Source organism: Lynx rufus, unplaced genomic scaffold (assembly GCF_022079265.1).
Source record: "Lynx rufus isolate CCGP_SWC_20201006 ecotype Redwood Valley unplaced genomic scaffold, mLynRuf1.p SCAF_9, whole genome shotgun sequence".
Lineage (NCBI taxonomy): Eukaryota > Metazoa > Chordata > Mammalia > Carnivora > Felidae > Lynx > Lynx rufus.
The window spans coordinates 84,569,417-84,592,794 of NW_025814897.1; the positions used below are offsets into that span (position 1 = coordinate 84,569,417).

The window sequence follows — 23,378 nt, forward strand, 5'->3', positions numbered from 1 at the left end:
ATAAATAGCATGACAAGGCTGCAATAAATACTTAGTGAAATAATGTGAGTTTGAAATTTTAAAAAAGGCAGAAAAACAAGATTATTATGAAATTGCTTTACATGACTAATAAAGAAAGAAAAATATGTTTTATGTGCTAATTCTCTAGGAGTCAATCTGCACAAATTATTAGTCTCTCCTATTTTTAAGGCAAAGTTTTATTTTAATGGAAATAAATAATTAATGATTATTTAATGCCATAGAAGCCACCCATTTGGTGCCAGAAAGAGTAAAACCTAGAACCAAACTGTAAGATCAAGATCCAAAATAAAAGTTAAAGATAGTTAGGCTAACATATTTATATTCAAATGTGTACATAAAGAGAACTTTTCTTCTGAAAACATATTGCTTTTCTAGGGAGACAGGCTTTCAAATTGCCAAACTCTATTCTAAGAACATTCACACATAGCCTGTGAGGCTATTTAGTATGTTTTAAAAAAATAGGCCCTAAATAGAGTTAACATTATATGATATGAATTTATTTAAAATCTCAGAAATGTAATCTACTTAATGTAATACCACATTTCTAAATTATACACTCTGAATAGATACAGAAAAATTCTGATATATTTTAAATGCACTTGGCTTCCATTAAAATACTTATAAATGAACCACACAGAATGTTTTGACAATAAATATATATTAAATACATATATAAACACATATATATTAAATATATATAAACATATATGTTTATATATTATATATTAACATATATATGTTAAACATATATGTTTATATATATTAAATATATATAAAGTTAGTTCCTCCTTTATACTATAACAATGAGCAATTCAGCTATTTGCCCAAAGACCTTCAAATATTAACTATGTGTCTGTTAATTTAGGCTAAAATATATATTTCTAGTTTGCAAATACTTTCATGAAAAATTGCAAAGGAAAAAAATCTTAGTTTTAAGAAATCACATAAATAATGGGTTCATTACAGAATGTCATATTTCTAAGGCACAAGAATAGTTGCAGTTTGCTAAAGTTAGAATAAAAATCCTACAACATAATGATTTTACAATTAAAGGTATTTCCCTGACAGAATAGATAGCAATTGAAAACTCAAATTTAAAGAGAATCCAGGATGTGTTTGATACTAATGGCTTTAATGAAGCAGAATTGAATGTCTGACTTCACAGTGCCTTGGCTTTTTTTTTTTTTTTTTCCCTTCACTGACTCCACCAAGTGTTTTGGCTTCAAGTAGAAGTGGCTTCAATTAAAGATAATGGTTGTTTGGTGTGAATGAAGACTAAAAGCCAGTGTCTCTAATGTTATGCTCTGAAACAGTCGGAAAATAAACAAGATAGTCTTTAAGATATATTTCACAGGAAAAGTCTGAGTTGTTAAGAAGTTAAAGCTAGTTAGAGAGAGCTGAAAATGTTATTGCGACTGCATTTCAAATGTGAGAGTCTGAAATCCAAGAGAAAGAAATCAGACATCATCTTGAAAGCAAATGGAAACCTGAGCAAACACCTATGGGATCTGATCAATGTAGATAGAGGCACCTCAGAAAAATCCCAAAAGTCTGCCTCAACTGCCCTGACTTGACCATGTAATTGATGCTATTTCATTTGGCTTGTCTCAGTAGAAATGTCCACAAAAAGAACTATCTTTTTCACATCTCTCCAAAAAAGAAACCCAGGTCTTTATTCAAGTCAAAAATTGTAAATGCACTATCAATGGCAAGCAAGCCTTTCCCAAGGACAAAGATATAGGTGTTTTTGTTTGTTTTGTTTTTAAATGGGGAGGAGTGGCAGAAGAACCATGGTCCTGGAAAAAACCTACTTTAGAATAAAAAATATTATTATCATTTACTGTTTCATAGATGTTTATTATTTCAGTCAAATCCACTTTCTCTCACTTATAATTTAATCACATGCTATTAAATAGAAGAAATAGAAGTTCTGGGGATTAAAAGAAGTAAATATTCTGTACAATCACCTCTACTATTTGAAAGCACTGACTTATTATTCATGCAAGAATCATAAAAAAACTGGCAAGTTGGAATTCAGTCCCATTTACTATGCAGTTTATATAGAAGCTATTACAGAAAATGAAGCACATTACAGAACACAAGATATAATTTATAAAAATTATTATCAAAGCATGATAGCATGGAAATTCACTCTCCAAGGAGAAACAAGACCTAGTCACATATATAGATTCAGGGTTGGGGGGAGGGGGGACTAATAGTAATAATAAATGAGAATCCTGCTATTTAGAAAAAGGAATCTTTCCGTAACTCAAAAATCCTTCTACATGGACTGTGATTCTTTGAAGTGTTAGTACATTTGGAGACTGGGAACATGGGCACAGCCCAGTCATCTAGCATGAGTCTAACAAACATCTGTTGAAAAAATAATTGGTGAAAGAAAAGAAGTCTGTACACCCTTTTTATTCTAATTTTAGCCCTGGGTGAGGAACCGACAAACAGCACCTGAATTAAATATGTCCCGTTCACAATACCAAACAGTTTTATAAACCTACAGATCATCATAATAAAGCATTGCCTTGTCTTTAAATTTCAACCCCATCTAGTCAGGGTTGAAGCTAGTCACAAAGGGACAAACCTAAAAATAGATTCTGGTGCATGAGAGGACTGAAGCCTGCCTGCTCTGTCAGCTCCTCTTGCCAGCAGTGAATGCAAAACTCAGGTAATGTCTCATCGTGTGTAGACATTTCCCCTGAAGCAAATAAATGTAACAGCCAAAGCATAGCTTCAGTAGCCTAAGGAATATCGCAAGAGGCATTTTAAAATTTGGTAAATCAACTGTTTCACCTAAAAGTGGAAATGAGTACACTGTATCTAACAACATGTTTGCAAAGCAAACAATAGCCAAAACTGTTTGCCCTGAATTTTCTTGATTAAATTCCTAATAACAACAGTTGCACAGAACAAGATTTCCGCTATTATAGTCCCAGCTCATTCTACACTGAGGCTGTTTCTACACAGTAATAAAGCATCTGAGTGAAAAATGCAAAATACACAACTAATCATCCAGCTGTTTTTAAAATCCCAGCTGTTCAGTAATAGGCAGACAATACCCAACATAATAACAGAACATAATAGACTCACATTGCAGGTGACTGTAGAAGCTTCCCGGGTTTGCACTGGAATGACCTGATTTATAAAATGGGAAAATGTCTACCTGGATCATACAAAAAACCTCCCCCTGAGAAATTTGTGAACTTGGGATAGCAGAAGCCTTCCTGATCTGGGCTTTCACGGAAATAAATGTGAATGGGGTGCAGCAGGGTATGGGGAAGATGGGGGTGCCAAGCATTTTAATGTCTATTTCTGCAGTTAAAAAAAAAACAGGTTTAGTAACTGAGGGAAAAGATTGAAACAGGAAACTAAAAAGGAGACCTTTGAACAAGTTTATATTTGGTCAGAACTTAGAATCTTCTACTTTAATTTCCCGTTCAAATCTTCTCAGGGGTGCAGTAAAATTTTTAAAAGTTGAGTGACTTTCTAATCCCTCTTGCAGAGCTTATAACACAACTACAGCTTTTCACAACTGAAATAAAAACATGTTTCTGGTATGTAATCTTCAGCTTATTTTAACAATGATGGCAGTATTTATCCCATGCTAGACTGATTTCCAACAGTGATACCACAAACAAAAAGGGAACAGTAATTCCTAAACAGAGCCTCTCCTATCCAAAAATTCAACTCAGTCCCTTGAGTGAGTAAAAATAGTCTGGTGTCACAAGATGATTCACACCTTAAAATACTGTATGTTGCTTCACCCTTATCTGTCTAATCTAACCCTTTCTTTCCCCCACTGTTTCTCACACTGCCTTGAAGCCTGTGAAGTATGTAGATTCTAGTAGTGAAATGACATGTCTTCTCTTTGGTTGAGCAGCAGCAGCAACTAAATCAGCAAGGAGCATACGATGACAGCAAGAAGTCCTAATTATGTTGCACAGATTTTATGATTTTTCCATTCCTCTAAGAATTGCACACCAGCAATAACCAACATAAACACATCATTCAGCTCTGTGTTAGTGACAAGCACTCTTAGGGCTTCAATTGATGCTTAATTCTTAGTTTTAATACACCTACCACATTAACATTCTGCATTGGATTAAGGGTGGGGGAGATTATCCTCTGTGAAATATAAGTGCCTGCATGGTAATCTTTTAAGAATGTGACTCTTGCTCTGAAGGGAAAAGTGAGTTTTACCCTTAGTAAGACGCAGCTTTGGTTTAATGGTATGTGAGTGCTCTCAGAATACCAGCAAAGGGAGTTAGAATATTGGTACATATACATACACATGCTTACTACATCTGGTACCAATACTAAGTGATCAATCTGCTTTTCTGGATTTCCTAGATTAAAAAAAAAAATTAATAGCATTACCAAATGAAGCAGTTTCAGTCTGATCTACCTATTTTCACCATCAAATGAATGACTTCACTTAGGCAAAACTCCTTACCCCTTGCCTACCTCCCTCCCATTCCCCAATGCCCCAATTAGCCCTTGATCCTTCGTACACCCTGTTGCTATACCAGGAAAAAAGCAGTTTACTAGCTTCACACCAGTTGGCTCAGATCTGGAGGAAACAGGTCAAGAACTCTGAGAACACATCTAGGATCCCAGAAGGAAAATCTATTCCGAGTATACCTTCTCGGTCATCTAGATTCTAATATGGTATACGCATTATGTTATGTTGTTTTCCATATATACTGAAATCAGACTGATTAATAGCAAATGTTGCAAAAAAAAAAAAACCATCAAATGATCTTGTCATCCTCTGATCAATTTGTAATCAAGCTTATCACTTGGTTTAGTAAAAAAAATTCATAACCACTAATTTAAGTATAATCCATAAATTTAAATATAGTTTTCAAAAGTCAGGAGACAGGGAAGAAAAATAAAGAGATTCCATTAACCTCTCAAGAAACCTGAATAAATGAATCATTATTTATGGGCTAAATCTCTCTCCAAATAAATGGCTCTAAATATGAACTGCAATCTCCAAATCTCAAATTAATATCTTAAAATATTTAACTAGAGTTATTCCTCAAGCTAATGAGATAGTGTGGAACTTATGATCTCTATTTTGTTATCGAAATTCATTTTAATATTAGGTAAATCACCCTGAAATTAAAATCCATTCCCCCAACAGTAATGTCAACGACACCAATTAAGAATGACAAATAAACAAATAAATATAAATCCTACTATATTCCCTAGAGATTCCATACGCCTTGCTATATTTCAGTCCAGTGGGAGCTTCATTAATTATTTCCTACCTTATCTGCTAGCGAATGAAAGCCTCGTTTGGATCATGATCCCTACCAATTGAAGAAGAAAAAAAAAGACTTGTTCAAGTGCTATGAACACATTAGTGTTCTCTAGGGGAACCATCAATCTACTCAGGTATGAGTGAATTAAGTTTATAAATAGAATAACATGCATCCTCTATGTTAACTAATGTGTCCCTATCATTGAAGGAGCTCAGATAATACAGCCCTAGTCTCTAAGAGATATGAGATTTTCTAATTATCTTACAGTTTTGTGTGTGAGTGCCTGCAGAGGCTGAGATATTGAAACACTTGCCCAAAACAAAAACAACCTGAGACTTTTTAATACTGTAATTGAACCTAAGAGAATTAAGGAAGTCACATCAAACAACAGCTACGATAAAAATGCAGAACAATAATGGCTTTAAGTTAATTGATTTCTAGAGAGCACAAAGTAGCTCTATGGGGCTAGATAGTCCAGTTTCCATGCTCTATGTATCCTTTATGTAATGGGAATAATGACCATGAAAAATAAGACAAACATTTTGCAATGTTTCATAAAACATAAAAATCAACCCTTCCTGGGAATGAAACCCCATATATCCTTACCGCATGGAATATCTCAGAGCTTAGCCCTAATACCACTGTGGTTGTATGGCACAAAATCCAACCTAGAGTGTAAAGAAAGGTTCCTCAATCCTTAGGTCTCACCATTTTCCCCAAACACAAAAGAATTATACACTTTTACTTCATTTCAAAAAGTCTCTTGCAATGCCTTAGACAATTCATTTTGCTTATATATCTTTGGCCAGAATAAAGGCAGAATATTAAATATATGATATGTATATAAACATATGAATAAATATTAATCTAATTATTTTAAAACAAATATAAATATCTGGCTCAGATTGGTACAACTGTAGTCAATATCTACAGGGGCTATTTATTTCACTGATTTAAGAGGTGACTGATTCTTCAACAGTCAGTAGCTTAAGAAGCTGTGTATAAAAATGCCTTCATGTTCTGTAGCTTTAAAAATATGCCTTTGGTCTACAAAGTCATGAAAAATTAATCGAAGTACATTTGCACATAACACCAATAACTGGGAAAAAACAGCATATTTTCCATATTCACTAGTTATTCCTAATAATTACTATCATGACCACTTCTAAGGTAAGTTAGCATTTCTGCCATTTTCACAGAAAATGTTAACTTGCATAATATCTCAGTAGCTCATTTCTGCTTTACAACACACAATAGTCACTCCTGGTTAACTCTGCTAATGGCAAGGAGATAGGGGAAAGGTTATTCCTAAATCCTTCATATTTCATTCTGAGGTACATAAACATTAATTTGAACAACAGATTTGGTTTTCCAAATAGTTTACTTGGCTATCTAGTTTCAGGGTATTTGTTGTTTCTTTGTAGTATATTGTTTTCTGTTTACAATTTTGCATGTTTCTAGCCTGGCTATTGAAAGGGAGACCATGGTTTTGAGCCTGAGTAAAGCCAACTCAGATGAGAAACTAGTTTTGGACAATATGTACAACAGGTAACTTGCAAATCAGGAAGCAGAAGTTAACTATCTGTGGATCAGCGATCAAAATCATTTAGCTCCTGGTACTCTGGATACAAATTCTCCTTCCAAGATACCAATGATGTTAAATAAATCAAAAACTTGACTGCAGATCAGCAACACCATGATCAGTGGATGTGGGGAAATCCCTCCCTAGACAACATTAAGATGCCTTCTTTAGCATTTTATTTCCTTGATATATCTATTCTGGTACCATTTCATATTACCTACAGGCCTGAAAGGGAATATGTTGTAGCCTCACTTAGAGCCATAGCTCATTACTATATGCTATGTTTTTCAAAGCACCCAACTCATACCCTGGGATTAATTTATTTATCTGTAAATAAAGTAACCATACTTTCTGTACCTCAAATTGGGCCATATGGTCTGATATGTATTAGCATACTTTTTTATGAAGATACTGTAAGAAATTGGGACTGCTATGGAAACAGAGAACCAAGTCAGAAATAAAACTCATATCACAGTCCTAATCTTAATTTACATTTCAGAAGTACACATTCCCATTTACCGCAAAAATAGCTCTGCTTCCTTCAATCTTGAACACAAACCACTCCATCAACATTCTTTCAAATAGGAATACTGATCTTCGTACTAGAAAGTAGGATTGTTTTCTAACCTGTAACAGTTACATTGGTTTGGATGACCCTGTGTTTTGAGTCAAGCTTCTTTGCAGGCAGGAAAACCAAGAAGTACCTTTTGTCCACACCAAATGTCCCTTGCCGAATTCAGAATGACTTTTGGGTCAGGAAGATTTCCTGGAACAGGCCCCTTTGCCACTGAATGACAACCCGTAATCATTCTATACTGTATCAATAAAAAAACACACACACACACACATAAAGAGGGATGTTACACTCTGCATCATGCACATGAGCACATCACATGCTCACCAAAAACTGTAAAACCAACCTAGGTGTATTTGCCACTTTACCTAGGAACAGCTGCGATGTGGTGGCTAAAGGTGCATCACAATCCTCAAAATCAACAACAGAGAACACCATTTCTGATTCTGTTGGGATGTGGAGATACTACTGTTTATGATTCCAGTGCAATTAAAAATAACTTTCTACTGGCTAATGTTGACTTTCTAAAAACTGGATATATATCTGAACTCAAAAGTATTTTCCATAGTTATTTCTTATGCATAGATTGGATTCTATTTCAACAGATGTTTTATGAAAACATTTTCACAAAGCTTCAGTGATCCTGTTTAAAACTAATTTGACAAGCTGGGGCACCTGGGTGGCTCAGACAGTTAAGTGTCCGACTTCAGCTCAGGTCATGATCTCAGGGTTTGTGAGTTCAAGCCCCACATCAGGCTCTGTGCTGACAGCTCAGAGCCTGGAGCCTGCTTTGGATTCTGTGTCTCCCACTCCCTGTAACCCCTCACCTGTTCATGCTCTGTCTCTCTTTCTCAAAAATAAATAAACATTAAAAACAAAACTAATTTGACAAGGAAAGCAGTGACACTTGTGAAATACTACATGTGCTTAGGCATAAAATGAGTTCCCCAGCATAGGTTGGAACACTCGTTTACTGACAAGACTGTACTATAACAAAGCAAGAAATCAAAATGTTTACTTACCAACTTTCACATGTATTCAACTGGAGACTGAGTTATTTTTTATTAAGGGAATCCCTTCCCTTTCGTTGTTAGAATAAAGAGCTTCAAAATACACCCTATTCATTCAGTTTCATTTACATTCTAAAAACTCAATCTCAAAATCTCTGGTTCTCTATTTAACCCAACAGTGAGATTTTAAACTGTTTTTGCTCTTATTACCTATGAAATCAAGACCGATATGATTTGAATACTTAGAAAATATCCAGCTAGTCTAATAACTTCCTTCCACTCCAGAGAATTTTGGTGCTAAAAGGAATCAAGCGATAATGTAGCACAACAGCCTGGTTGTACACTTAAAAACAAAACAAAACAAAACAAAACAAAACAAAACAAAACAAAACACCTGAGAGTCAAGATGAAATGATGTGTCAATGTCAATGAGCCATCTCTCCACTCCCAGACCACCCATCATTCCTTTGGCACCCAAAAGCTCTATTTTGCAGAAATTAAAAGGAGTATTTAGTCCTCTTTTCTCCATAACTGGTCTGCATAACTGTTTCCCTTTCAAACATTTAAAAGAGAGAACAATGTATCCACCCTTGAAAAAACTCTGATTAGGATGACCTTCAAATATTGTACTTCTGGTAACATTATCATCTGAAAAGCAACTAGAGGATCCGAGGTTCCCAAAATTCAAATCTCTAAATGGGGCCACTTCTCTTTTATCTTACAGCCAAATGTGTGTGGTGGCCTCTGAGAGGAGAGTTTCCTAAATGTCAGTTACAAATAGCTTCTGAAAGCATATTACTCAGTAGATAAAATTTTTACAAATGGTACTAAAGCACCTTGCTTAGCTAGCTTTAACTTGGAAAAATGTTATACATTCACAGCTGCAATTGACACTTTCTCTACCTTCACACATTCTCTACAAGAGAAGTGTTCCATACTAAAGTGCCCTAGACAAATCTTGAGGGCTTACATGCTTTCTTCTTAGTGTGGAATCAAGATTCAGACATCCTAAAATAAATGCATCTTGAAAGAAAATGCAAACCAACACACATACATGTAGTGATAACCTAATATTTGCTTTGGAAGCCCATGGCTGTCACTTCTTGTCTGTATTACACTTAAAAAAAACTATGTAAGATACAGGAAAATCCCAGGATCCCAAAAGGACTATATTTCTTGAATTCACAGAATTATCAAATCTAATACATATCGGCTAAATTTATTATAACTTTCAGCTTTAAAAAGGAGTTGTGGTAGAAATGTAATACCTTTTCCCTTCCAAGCATAGCCAAATCATTGCCACTGGAATTATTGAATGTTCAATAAACATCCAATGCTGGATAGCATTTAAATTATCTAAAATAGGGGCGCCTGGGTGGCGCAGTCGGTTAAGCGTCCGACTTCAGCCAGGTCACGATCTCGCGGTCTGTGAGTTCGAGCCCCGCGTCGGGCTCTGGGCTGATGGCTCAGAGCCTGGAGCCTGTTTCCGATTCTGTGTCTTCCTCTCTCTCTGCCCTTCCCCCGTTCATGCTCTGTCTCTCTCTGTCCCAAAAATAAACAAACGTTGAAAAAAAAATTAAAAAAAAATAAATTATCTAAAATATAATCTGACCTAGTTGGGTACAGAAAAAGATACATGGTACCTCACTCACAGAGTCAACTTTTTTACACCAGGGCATGCCCGGGATCTTTCTTTCCCCCAAGTGAAGAAACTGTAGCAATTATTCAATGAGAGGCTATCTTGTGTCTGCATACCCACTTCCTGTAAGGAGCTCAAAATTAAAGAAATTACCCATGATTTTCACGACATCCTAATAAAGCAGATGTAACTCCTGGGTTCTTTTTTTTTTTTTTTAACTTTTGTTTAATGTTTATTTATTTTTGAGAGAGCACAAGTGGGGGAGGAGCAGAGAGAGGAGGACAGAGGATCCAAAGCAGGTTCCTCACTGACATCAGTGAGTCCATGAGGGGCTTGAACTCAGGCACCAGGAAATCATGGCCTGTGCCAAGGTCCCAAGCTCAGCGGACTGAGCCACCCCGGTGCCCCATAACACAGGGGTTCTAATTCTTCTCTTTCCAGAGGAAGATTAAGCAATGTAGACATAACATCAGGCATTTATATGGAACTAGGCATTTCTGAGTTATCACATGTTATTTGCTTTCCATAACAATTCTGTGAAGTAACGAAAGCCTTTATGTGCCCTTTTTTTTTTTTTTTTTTACTAATGAGGAAATTGGGGTGTGGAGATTAATGGTGACTTTTTCAAATGAATAGTGACTAACCCAGATAGCCTTACTCCTAGTCTGTTTGTTATATTTTTGCTTCAAATCCAAAATATATTAAAATGACGTCTTTGAAATCTTATTACAAGATTGCATATCCTTGTTTTATCATTCACTATTGTCCACTGGAGATCTTTGGTCAGAACATTCAATCAACTCCCCCGCTTACTGCCTTTCATTCTCCAACAGGTATTCTTGAAAGGTATTTTTCTTTAAGTGGTGGGGATGGGGTGGGGAGAAGGGTGTAGCTTTGCTTTTAAATCTAACATGGATTTATTTTGAATTTCAAATATCATTTAAGATTTATGTTATTATCAAATGATGGCCTGGGATTTAAAAGCTTGAGAAAAGCTATTCTTGATCATTCTTTTCTTTCTTTCTTTTTTCTTTTTTTTTAATTCACAGTTGTCAGAGTTCATTACGTGCTACATAGTATATTTTTCCCAAACCTCAGGACAACCATTTTATAAAGAATAGATGTTGAAGAAACATTAGAGAATAAGGCCTCTTATGCATTCTAAATTTGCTACTCTATATCTCATTATGACTTACTAGTGTAAGTCCGATTACTAGCTGTTACCTCACATTCTAGAACATCTTGTCATGATTTAAGTGCAGTTACATGTGTCACAAGTTCCCTTTACAAAACTGATAGCGATGGTGATATTGAAACCAAATGTTTTGACACAATCCTTCTTTGTATCATTTTTAGCAAGTGGAATGCTAAATTCTGAGGTGAATCCCCACCCTGTGCCTTTATGCAGCTGCACAAAGAAATAAACTTAATAAATCTAGCATTTACGCTGCACATTTAATAGAAAGCTCTTAAGCCATAATCACTGTAGCTGCTGGGCATCTTATTTTCTTCAAGAATTCTTTCAGTGCATGCATTAACTTTGGTTAAATTATTCTGCATTTAAAAGGCAGAAGAATAATTAAAATAGTATGGTTTCAGAAGCATCATTGTCACAGTCCAATTTCTAAAAGATTCCGTTGCTAAATTTTACTTCAGAGTCCCTTTGCAGATCAGTTATTTAGATTTTAAAAGAAGGGAACCATGTGCTGTTATCTGCGTGGCCATTAGACTCACACAAAGAAAAGAAGAGAACATAAAATAAGACTAAGAAATCATTCTTCCAATGATTGTCACTGAACTGTTACATTAGTAAACACTCACAGTAGGAAGTCTCTCTCAATCACCATCATATAAAGTAGTGCAAAGGAAAAAAAAAATTCCAGTCCTGTTATCTGTGAACAAAACTTGTTACATTTTCTCCGATTTCACTTCTTCCATTATTGTTAGGCATTTGCTGTCATATCTTCCCCCAAATTAATAATAAAATATAATCAATTTCTAAAGGCCCCTGAAGCCTTTTTAAAAGTTAATTTCCAGTTAAAAATAAACTTTAATTAAATCCAAGATAAAACTGTGACCTATATTCTATTAAATAATTCACTTTCCTTTTTTTTTTCCCCTACACAGTAATTCTTACAATTTTTAAAAAACAACTATGGAATCCAAAGACATGAGATGCTATCAGAGCACTGATAAATGACTGCTCAAATTCATTAGTTCTTACATAGTAAATACTTCAAAATGCCAACTCTTCCCATCACTGCACAATTACTAACAATGTTGACAATTTACTTGCACATACACGCACGCAGCACGTGTGCGCGTGCGCGCGCACACACACACACACACACACACACACACACACACAAACACACATATACCTTCTCTCCACAGAACCACCTTTACTTTTAACATCTTTTCCAGTTAGTGTGCAAAATTCTTGCATTCTAATAAAAAATATAAAGATAAGATTTGCTCCTATTTTAGCCTCCCTCTTCTCCAAGATGTATCATTTATTTGATATGTAATACAAGTTGAGTAACAATTATGTCACGTATAACCATTAAATGGTGTACTACTATATGCATTAGATTCGTTTGCATATTTCATTTTCATAACTCCACTCTCTATGCATAAATATATTTGGAGATACTGGGGCTGGGGGTGGGGGGAGGCAGTGGCAGGTGGAGAACAAGATTCACACATCAGTCTCCACAGCCTTCGCATTAGAACAGTTGTTTTTATCTGTCTCACTGTCGTCCCCCTTTCCCTGACACTTCTCCTCCTTTGCACAGAGAGATTCCTTAACTCCTTCTTCCATCTCTAGATACTCTGACTTGTCTCCCAGGGAAGAAGAAGTAGAGCTCCGGAATTTCTTCAGCAAATTAGAAGGGAGGTATGGGCAACTGACTGCGTTCTGTGTCAGCTGTGTCTGTTCCTCATTCTCAGTCTCTCTGTGGTAGAAATAGTTAAAGTTAGAGACAATCACTGGCACTGGCAAAGCAATGGTTAAGACACCTGCAATGGCACACAGGGACCCCACGATCTTGCCCCCCACAGTGATGGGCTTCATGTCCCCATAGCCCACAGTTGTCATGGTCACCACGGCCCACCAAAACGCATCTGGGATGCTTTGGAAATGGGTGGTAGGTTCATCTGCCTCTGCGAAATACACAGCACTGGAAAACAGGATGACCCCAATGAAGAGGAAGAAGATCAGAAGTCCCAGCTCCCGCATGCTGGCTCTGAGGGTGTGGCCCAGGATCTGCAGGCCTTTGGAATGCCTGGAGAGTTTGAAGATCCGGAATACTCGGACCAGACGGATGATCCTGAGGATAGCGAAGGACATGGCCTGCTGCTGCTGACCGTTGCCACCCCCCTGCTGCTGGGCCAGATCAGTGCCCAGGGTGATGAAGTAAGGCAAAATGGATACAATGTCAATGATGTTCATGATGTTTTTGAAGAAGAGTGCTTGGCTGGGACAAGCAAAGCAGCGAACAACAAACTCGAAGGAAAACCAAACAATACAGACTGTCTCCACGATGAAGAAGGGGTCGTTGAAGATGGTGTGCCCTGAGTTCTCTAGGTGGGGTGCCGAGGTGTCATTCAACAACCCACTGTGCCCGCCTGCACTCAGTGCCATGATGAGATCCCTGTCGTCCCTAAACTCAGGTAAAGTTTCCAGGCAGAAAATGACAATGGAGATTAAGATGACCAGGACAGAGACGATGGCTATGCCCCTTGCTGGACTGGAACTCTCCGGATACTCAAACAGAAGCCAAATCTGCTTTTTAAATTCATTCTCTGGCAAGGCCCTGTCCTCCTCTTCTCTCACAAAGCCCTCATCCTCCCGAAACTTGAGCAGGGCCTCCTCTCCCAACTGATAGAACTTCACCTCCTCAGTGAAGATATCAAAGGGGACATTGACTGGCCTCTTGAGGCGGCCTCCTGATTGGTAATAATATAAGATGGCATCAAAGCTAGGCCTGTTTCTGTCGAAAAAATACTCATTACGCAAAGGGTCAAAGTACTGAGTCCTCTTCTCAGGGTCTCCCAACAAAGTCTCTGGAAACTGGGCCAGAGTCTTCATCTGGGTCTCAAAGCGCAGGCCCGACACATTTATCACCACACGTTCACAACAGTCACTGTAGCGGACTGAACTATAGCCACCGCCGCCCCCGTCATCCTGGGGCAGCAGGTCCGTGTAGGAACATTCATCACCATGGTCATCCTCACTATAGTAAAACCTTCCTTCCTCTTCCTCCTCCTCCTCCTCCTCCTCCTCTTCCTCTTCCTCACTCAGTTCCCTCAGAATCTTCTCCTCAGAGCCACTGGGCATCAGGTCGGAGCAATGAGGAAAGCTGCTCTGGCGGTGGTGGACTCTCCTCTTCTCAGGCCGCTGGCGCCTCCTCCTCCGACTACCCCGGCTGCCCTGAGGGTCATGGGAGGTGCAGGCCCCACGCGACTGGTGGTGGTGGTGGGAGCTCCCTCCAGAACCCCCACTGCCCTCCACAGCAGCTGTGGCAGCTGCCACGGCGGCTGCCGCAGCTGCCCTCGAGTGAGCAAGCCTCTCCCGCTCCCGTGCCCTAGCCTGGGCCGCGTAACCATAAGGCATGTGACTGTTGCACCCTGAGCTCTCCGCACTCACCATTGCAACCTCCATGGTGGTGGTTTTTGGAAATGGCTGGTTCCAGTTGTAGAAGAAGAAGAAGAAGAAAGAAAAATAGGGCAGCTTCTTTTGTCACCAAATGAAGGTAAGTTTGGAACCCTTAAGCAGATTGCTTGGAAGACTAAGGATATTTTCAGTCCAACTTTGCATTTTCTGTTTTTAAATCAGCACGCCCCATGCTCTCTGTTCCCAGGGATTCAACATTGCTCTCCGGAGCTTGGCTGGTCTAGATAAACAACCTAGCACTCTCAGGCCTAAGTCAGAAAATGTTGGGGTCTCCCAAACACCTGTTTCAGGGTGGCTGTTCAAATCTGGAAATACGTCTAGGGTGGTTGGTGATGATGCTGCAAGATTCAAAGGCAGCAAGTGTCTGACAGCCAGCAGTTGTGCCTAGAAAATGGAATATATTTTTCTGCCATGGAAATTGTCCAAAGCTCAGTCCATCAAATTTAAATAAAATGCAAATAAGCCTTTAGTCTTAGCACTTGCCTTCTAGTGATGGCTTGACCCATGTTAACATGTGGCTTGAAGTATGTCCAGCCATTGCTGCTCAAAGCCTATCAGGATGATTCTCCAGGTGTTCCCCTTGGGTTCATCATAGGCTTCCTGGACCCAGGGGCAATGCCAAGCTATTGAAAGAGGCAAAGACCTTGGGAGGTAGAGAAGGTACAAGATGAGGTGTCAGCAGGAGCAAACCCAGCTCTGAGGTCTCCATAGAAATCAAGGAAATGCAGAGCATCCTTCAGCTAAAATCATGCAGAAGAAGTACTTCACCTGAAAAAGGAAGGGAAATAAGCATAGGAGAAAAATAAAAAGAAGAATCAAATCATAAAGAGCAAACAGTGTTTCCTTCCCATACACTTCTTTTTCTTGTCCTCAAGCAAACCATATAAAGCACCAAGGGGCCACAAATTTCCAAGGAGTATGGGGCAGGTTGTTAAATCTCCTCCCTCACTAAACCATCCTTCTTCTCTTCTTTGGTTATTATTTCGGCTCAGTCTATTTTCACGGCAACTCAATTATTTTTCTTCTCTCCACTCTCGACCCACATGGCTCTTCCTTCAGCTCTCCCTTTCACTCATGCCAGGTCTTAATTCTCGCTGTCATTTTCTTCATGTCACAACAATAATGCTGTCACTTTATAGCTGCTTCCATCATTCAGTGATCTCAAGGCAGTTTTTAAAATTTCCACTCATCAAATATTTCTGAATTTAGTGCCTTTCCACCCCTCTCTGTCTTGATTCAGGATTAGAGCAGTTGGAAAAACCAGTTCTCTTTAATCCAGGCTCCATCACTTCCACAAGATTCAATCATCTCATCTATGAAGTGTGGGTCATAATACAACCTCCTCCATCCCACTTTGTAAGGTTTGAATGAGACAATGAATGTTGATAGAATAGCACCGACATAATGAGTATCAATACACACTGGACAGTAACCTAAGCTTTTATCATCTATCTACACACCCCCAGATGTGTATGTCCTTATACCATACTGTCTGAATTCGGGGAGGACAGAATGTGAGGACATCCAAAACATTTTGAGACTCATCAATGGCCTGTATTAAGTTGGCACTTCTTGACTCCCTGAAGCATGTCCCTGTTGTTGTTTTTCTGTTCCCCAGACTCCAGAACACTCTCTACCACCCACAGCCTAGGAGCTAATCCCAGTTTCCACTTCTCTGATAATCATCTTCTCTCCTTGCTGCTTCCTCCGTGTTCACCTCAATGCTTCCTCCTACACTCTTCTCAAGAGACTATTTCCTTATGTTTTAAATCCCAGTTTGTGTGGACTTCATTTTCAGCCTGTCATACTTCCCCCCATAATTTCATCCATGATCTCCCATCTCCCAACTCCCTCTGCCTCTCCCTGACTCTCTCTGCCCACCTTTATCTCCAACGTGCCCACTTGCTGATCATGTCTTCCGTGCAGCCCCAATCTGGCTCCACTGTCACTTGGTAATCCTGGCCTTTCTTCTCAGTTGGCTCTCTCTAGGTCAGGCTAATTCATTTCCTCAGCCAAGACCTGTAAAAACTGCCCCAATCTCCTGTCTCCTATGCTTTTGCATTCACTGTGTCCAACAGGACTTCCAAGAATGCAGACAGTAGCCCAGAGACTTGGGGAGGATAATGCCAGTCAGAATCCAGGGCAACTACCAGGTTCTGTTACTGGAAGCACTTGGGAGGCAAGAGAAATGGCTTTCTGGAGCTATGAACAGGATTCAGCTCCTGACCACCTGCTGCTTCTTGCTGAATCCTGTCAGGCTAGAAGCCTAAACCTACCAGAGTTTTATGAAGTGACAAAGCAGAGAAGGGGCAAACAGAGGGCTTCCCAATCATCTCACACTCTCCTAGGGCAAGAAGTGAGCTTTATTGGGACACATAAAACCCAGAAAATACACTTCTGAAGGTATCTCAAATGACAAGCCCCTTCCTTTGCCTGACTCCTAACATCATCAAATACTCTGAAATGTTTACCCTCAGAAGGTCTCCAAATCTCTACTTACAAAACTACCCTGGGGTTACATTTATTCTGGAAGGTCAGGCCACCACCTTTTAAAGACTTTCACAGGCCGAAGAGCCTGAGAGTTTGCTCAGTTTCTTTCCCAACTCCCTCAAAGCCGTTACAATACACTATTTAAATAAAACCCCAATAGAACCAAAGTGCCTGTATATTTGTGTACTATGCACACCCCTCTCCCAACTAATTGACTCCCAGAAGGTCATGAATTAGTAGGTCTTCTGATATCCCATCAATTCTGCAGGAGATAGAGACCTGCCCTCATCTGGCTCTACACTATTTACTTTATTTATTTATTTATTTATTTATTTATTTATTTATTTTTGTTTGTTTGTTTTCTTCCTCCCCCACCTTACAAAAAGCAAATTACCTTCCTTTTAATTGGCTACCAGTTACCTCACTATCCCTAACCTAGAAGAAGATGATGATGATGATGAAAAAGAAGAAGAGGAGGGTGAGGAGGGAACAGGAGGGAGAAGGAAAAGAATAAGAAAAAAAGAAAAAGAATAAAAAAAAAAGGAAAAAAAAAAAACCTTCCACACAGCAAAACTCATTTAAAAATCTCTCTTCCTTTCCAAGGTATTCCTGTTTCGGAGAATCTATTCAATCCGACTCCCAGGAGCCTTGATGGGGGAGACCTTTGCAGGGAAATTTCCTTTCCTCTTTAACACCATTAAACTAATAGGATTTAGCAGACTACCTATTCCCGAATCCCTGTGCCCCCCCAAACAACAGCCAAGCATGCCTCCCCTCCTCCTCTCACCCCCCAACAAGGAGGCTGTTTTCCTCTCTCAGTGCTAATTCCTGCAACTGGCTTAGGGTGGTACCTGAACCTATCAGAGAGAGAGAGAGAGAGAGAGAGAGAGAGAGAGATTGAATCAAAAAACCAACACCGTGAGAAATATACACTTCAACGCACGCCATTTATACAGTCCCTATGTGCTGCTGAAATGCTCGGAAAAGGCACGCAAATCCAAATGCTGGGGGAGACAGCAATTCAAACCCGTTCGCCAGCTGTTCCCAAAGAAACAGAACCGGTGAGTCTGGGATGAGGCAAAAGGATGCTAAATCTAAACCCCACCTCGTTGGGAAACGACATGTTTAATCGCGCCCTCCCCTCCAGACCTAGGTTCCCGCTCGGGCACATTAAGCAGGGCGCACGCACCCCATCCCCGGGGTTAGGAAAATAACAACTGTTGGCCCCCCGGAGCGCCGCGCTGCATCTGCACCTCCCTTCTTCCACCTCCTGGTTTATTTTTAACCGCCTTCCATTCATGTCCTTCTGCCACATCCCCCAATATTATTTATCCCTCAAATGTCCACTGTTTCTTAACAGCCAAAAGAGAAGAGTGGAGGTAAGAGAAGAGAGGTATCATACTCACCGTTCCCAGGCGGAGTGAAAAATAAATATAAAGAAAACCCCCGCTCGGTTTGTCTTTCCCCCTCAAGCTGCAACAGCTGGAGGAGGGGAAGAAGGTTCTTAGGGGTAGAAGGAATCACTCCGGTGTGGCAGGTGGAAGCTGCAAAATATCCACGGAACAAGTTCTGTTGCCTGGGGGCACAGAGTCCTCGCTGCTGGAGCCCAGGGTGGGGATCAGGGCTGCCCCGAGGAAGACCCCAACACTTCTGGTTCCTCTGGAGTTCAGCACAGGTGGGCACGATTGGGAAAGGAAGTCAAGGTTCCCCAGAAAAAGAAAATCCTAGACAGCAGCGATCACTTGTTAAGCCCAAATTCCTCCTCCAACATCCATCCCTCTCCCTCTCTCGCTGGCTGCAGAAGCAGCACACGCCTCCCCTGGCCGGGAACGCGCGCCGGCCGGGGGCGGGGCCAGGGCCGTGCCGAGGGTGTGGCGTGCAGGCGGTCGCCTGGGGCACCTCCCCGCGCCGCGGGGCGGGCGCAGTCACGACGCCTGCACCGCCCGCCCCCAAGCTCGGACCCCGACGCCGAGGCTTCGGAGAGCAACAGGGAGCGGTTCCGGGAGCCCCTGGCCGCCTCCCCCAAAGGCGAAGCCCTAGTTTCCGAGGGAGAGGTGTCCTCGCTGGAGCTGATATCGGGGTCCCCACGGCAGAGCAGGAGCCCAAGACGGAGGTTGGGAGGGGAGACCTCGACGGGAGGTCCAGGCTTGCCTACCGGGTGCTTCTGCGCGGCTTCTCTCCCTGACCCGCTTTCTCTACAGCTCAGCGCACACACGCACCCGCATAACGGGTTTGTGGGTTTGTGGGGTTGGGAGCCCGGGTGCATCTCTAGCTAGGCCGCTAATCGGGAGCCCCCCAGTCGCGTATGCACGCGCTGATTCCCCTTGGTCTCCCCCTCCATTGCACGCTTGTCTGCCTCGACTGGCGGCGGCGGTGGGGGTGGGGGTGGGGGTGGGGGTGGGGGGTCGGGCCTCAGGGCGCAGAGGAGGCCGACTTTAAAAGTGTGCTTGACCCGGGTGAGGGGTGGATTGCAGAAATTGGAATCAGGCCCAGGTTAAGAGTTGCGCACCAGAGGCACGAGTCCAAGTGGAAGAGACTCAGAGGGCTCCCGGCCCGGGGGCGGAGGCCCCTGGAAAGAGTGCAGGAGCCCTCGGCGAACCTGTTGCAAAAAGAACACAACTCGGCCAGAGGTTTGGCTCCAGGGAGATCTTTATGGTAGAGGTCGGAGTTCTACACCACCTACCTTCACTGAACAGCAAAAACAAACGTAGTACCCCGCGGGACAAGCCAGAGCGCCCACAGCGGCGTCCTCGCCCTCGCGGGGGCATGGACTCCTAGGTTGCTTATTAGGTATCAGGCATATGAAATGCCCCAAGACAAGGATGTAAAATTGTAATTCCCATACATCCACTCAAAGTAAGGTTAGCGGTGGAAGTGCGAATTTTTACACACACATAACCACCCAGTCTCCAGGCACCTTTCCAGCTCCCTCTGATGGACCAGACAAACACTAGGACGCACACCAGGACTGCTGGAGTAAATCCGACCTTGGGCGGGTCACTTGGCGCTGAGGCGGCCACTGTCGGCCTCAGCTGGCAGCTTTGTTCGATGGCCCTATTGGGCCTCCTCCTTTTGTGGTGCTCGATTAATTATTAAGAGAAATATTCCCGAGCTGAATTATAGATATGCTCTGCTCTCACCTAACTGCTGTTGGCTCAGCGAAGGACACCTGGAGGACTTCTTTTCGTTGTCTGATTTTTTTTTAATCTTTTAAAATAATAAAATAATAAAAATAAAATAGCTAAAAAATTCACATTATAATCAGTGAAAAGAAAGAAAGAAAGAAAGAAAGAAAGAAAGAAAGAAAAGGACAGAAGAAAGAGGAAGGAAGGAAGGAAGGAAGGAAGGAAGGAAGGAAGGAAGGAAGGAAGGAAAGAAGGGGGGACAGAGAGAAAGAACTGATGTGCATGGTGGTTTTCCTAACATCTTCTAGCTAGTACACCTTGAATTTTTGTCCTGAATAAATTTACCTGTGATCTTCTGGCCTCAACCAGGGGAGGAGGAACTGAGAGAAAGGTACCTCCACACTGGCTCAAGTGAGGTTTCATTAAGGCAAGTAGGGAGGGTGGATTGCCTCAAAAGTAAAAGTGATCACGTGCTCTGGCCTGAACCCTCCCTCTGTACCTCTATAATGTGATGTAGACGCTGTACAGTTTCACACATACCAAGAGCAGATATTTGAGCTTATTGCTGTCTCATGAGAAACATGTTTCTTGGGATGGTAGAAAGCAGGACTGAGAACACAAGATCTTGGGACTGGTTTCCCAAAAGCGATTTGTGAGACCTATCCAGAGCAACTGTGGAATGCTTTCAGAGAGATGAAAACAGAGAGCGATATGAAGTACAAAAGATGACAGCTATATTGAAGTTTGGGTATTTTAATTGGATCATGTTAAAACTTTATGAATTATGTCTCCGTGTGCCGTTTCTTGTTTGTTCCTTTCATGGCCCAGAGAATTTTAAGATTTAAAAATGTCTGAGGACTTTATGAATACTTTGTACTTCTTAGGTATCGGGAATCTGAATTACTAAAGCACCACAGTGAGAACACAGCTGACGGAAAACCACTCTCACCAAGACAGTCATTCAGGTCATACAAGGAGGACTTATTGAGGACTCGATCGAGGCAAGTAACACTCATCGAGTACCCACCTAATACCTGGCTCTGTGTAAGTTCTTTGCATGCATATTGTCTAATTTTATCTGCATAAGGAAACACGTTATATGGTAGGTACTATTTTATTTACATTTTACGGAGAAGAAATTGAGGTTTACAATGGTTAACAAACTTGCCTAAAAGTTATATAGCTAACTATGTAACAGAACTGGGCCTTTAACATCAGACTCAGCAAGCAGGATGGACCCCGTGCTAGTGATGTAACACCATGTGTTCTGTGCCCATTTGTCCTCACAAAGGAATGGCTGTTTCAGATACATAGATTATGAAACAAGGGGGTATGTGCTATGATGAAGGTTTGAGAGTGGTGTTCTGGGGATACAAAGAATAGAGTAGCATCTAATTGGGGGAAGCAAGGAAAGATTGACCAGGAAAGGGGAAATGTGTCTGAACAATGGCGAGAATAAAGTTTATGCAGGCATGTATCATCAGGGTGAACCAAGAGTAACTAGGATATGGGGTGCCTGGGTGTCTCAGCTGGTTAAGCTTCGGACTTTGGCCCAGGTCATGATCTTGCAGTTTGTAAGTTCAAGCCCCGTGTTGGGCTCTGTGCTGACAGCAGAGCCTGGAGCCTGCTTCAGATTCTGTATCTCCCTCTCTCTCTCTGTTCCTCCTCTGTTCATGCTCAGTCTCTCTCTCTCTCTCTCTCTCTCTCTCTCTCTCTCTCTCTCTCTCTCTCTCAAGAATAAATAAACATTAAAAAAATTAAAAAAAAAAAAGAGTAACTAGAATCTGATTGATAGGTGGGGTCCAACTGGGAAGAACATTCTGCTCCCCAGCCTTCACCCATCTCTCTCTCTCTCTCTCTCTCTCTCTCTCTCTCTCTCTCTCTCTCACACACACACACACACACACACCTCTTTGCCCTTTCTTTATAAAGCAAATGAGAAACCTTCCATTTCTCTCCCTGAAATTCTCTTAAAGAGTCCCAGAAATTCACATACACAGTAGCAGAAAGATTTTTTGCTTGTGACCAACAAAATCTACCTTGTCTCAGTCCCCGAAATCTATTTTCCTTGGAGAGGAAAAACTCATTTTCTAACCTTTCTTAGTCATTGACTAGTCAACATTCTTTAAGCTCCCCATCTCCAAATACACCTTTTACCACAAATAATTTCTCCCTGGCTTTGAATTCTCTCAGTGGTGGTACATATGTTCCAGACCACACTATGAAGTCTTTGTTTATATAGAAAGGGGCAAAGGGCATTAGATCTTCCTTTGTACAAAGCAGATAGGAGGCCCTGAGGGATACAAACTAAGTCCATTATAAATGTTTTTGTTCTCTTTGGGGACTGTGATCCCCAGTGAATTGCAATGTTCTATTTACTTCTCTCTCTCCCTAAGAAGCCTTCAACCCTTCCCTGAAAATAGGCACTGTATCCCAAGCAACCAGTGCAAAATACCTGACCCAGAGTAGGCACTGGATAAGAATGTAATAAAATGAATGAATAATGGAAGAGGCTGGCTTTCGTTTGCCAAAAACGTTCAGCGCATGTGTTGGGAGAAAAAAAAAGAAGATGGGTTTTTGCCTGCTTACTCCCAGCCTCTCAACTATCTGACTTTTAAAATTCTGAAGGATGTGAAAATAAAGTCCTAGGAAAGTTGATCTCATGTTTCCCATTCCCAAATTTATGGATGTGGATGTTCTGTTCTGCCCATATAATTCCTTATAAAATGTAGATCACTCAGCCAGTTTTTCCTTATATATGGATTTTCAATGACTGTCCATTACCATTCCCCATTCCTGATTCCATCTTATCCATATCAGTACTGGTGAGGTCTTAAGATGTAAGAAAAGCATATTTACTTTTTTTGACAGTGAGGAAACATCATCCCTGCAGAGGAAGACTGACTACTTTCTTCCTGACTTTATGATCACAACATTGCCCCAGGCACAATGGGCAGCAGGATATCCTGCACCTGCCTGGGGA

The 23,378-nt window shown here is 40.9% G+C and overlaps 1 protein-coding gene across 1 annotated transcript; it reads right to left on the reverse strand.

Annotated features, from left to right (window-relative positions):
- Positions 1-12,803: 12,803 nt before the first annotated feature.
- KCNA4 (potassium voltage-gated channel subfamily A member 4) lies at positions 12,804-14,768 on the reverse strand. Its single transcript, XM_047071904.1, has one exon. It carries the CDS (start codon positions 14,766-14,768, stop codon positions 12,804-12,806), a length of 1,965 nt encoding a protein of 654 aa, XP_046927860.1.
- Positions 14,769-23,378: the final 8,610 nt, after the last annotated feature.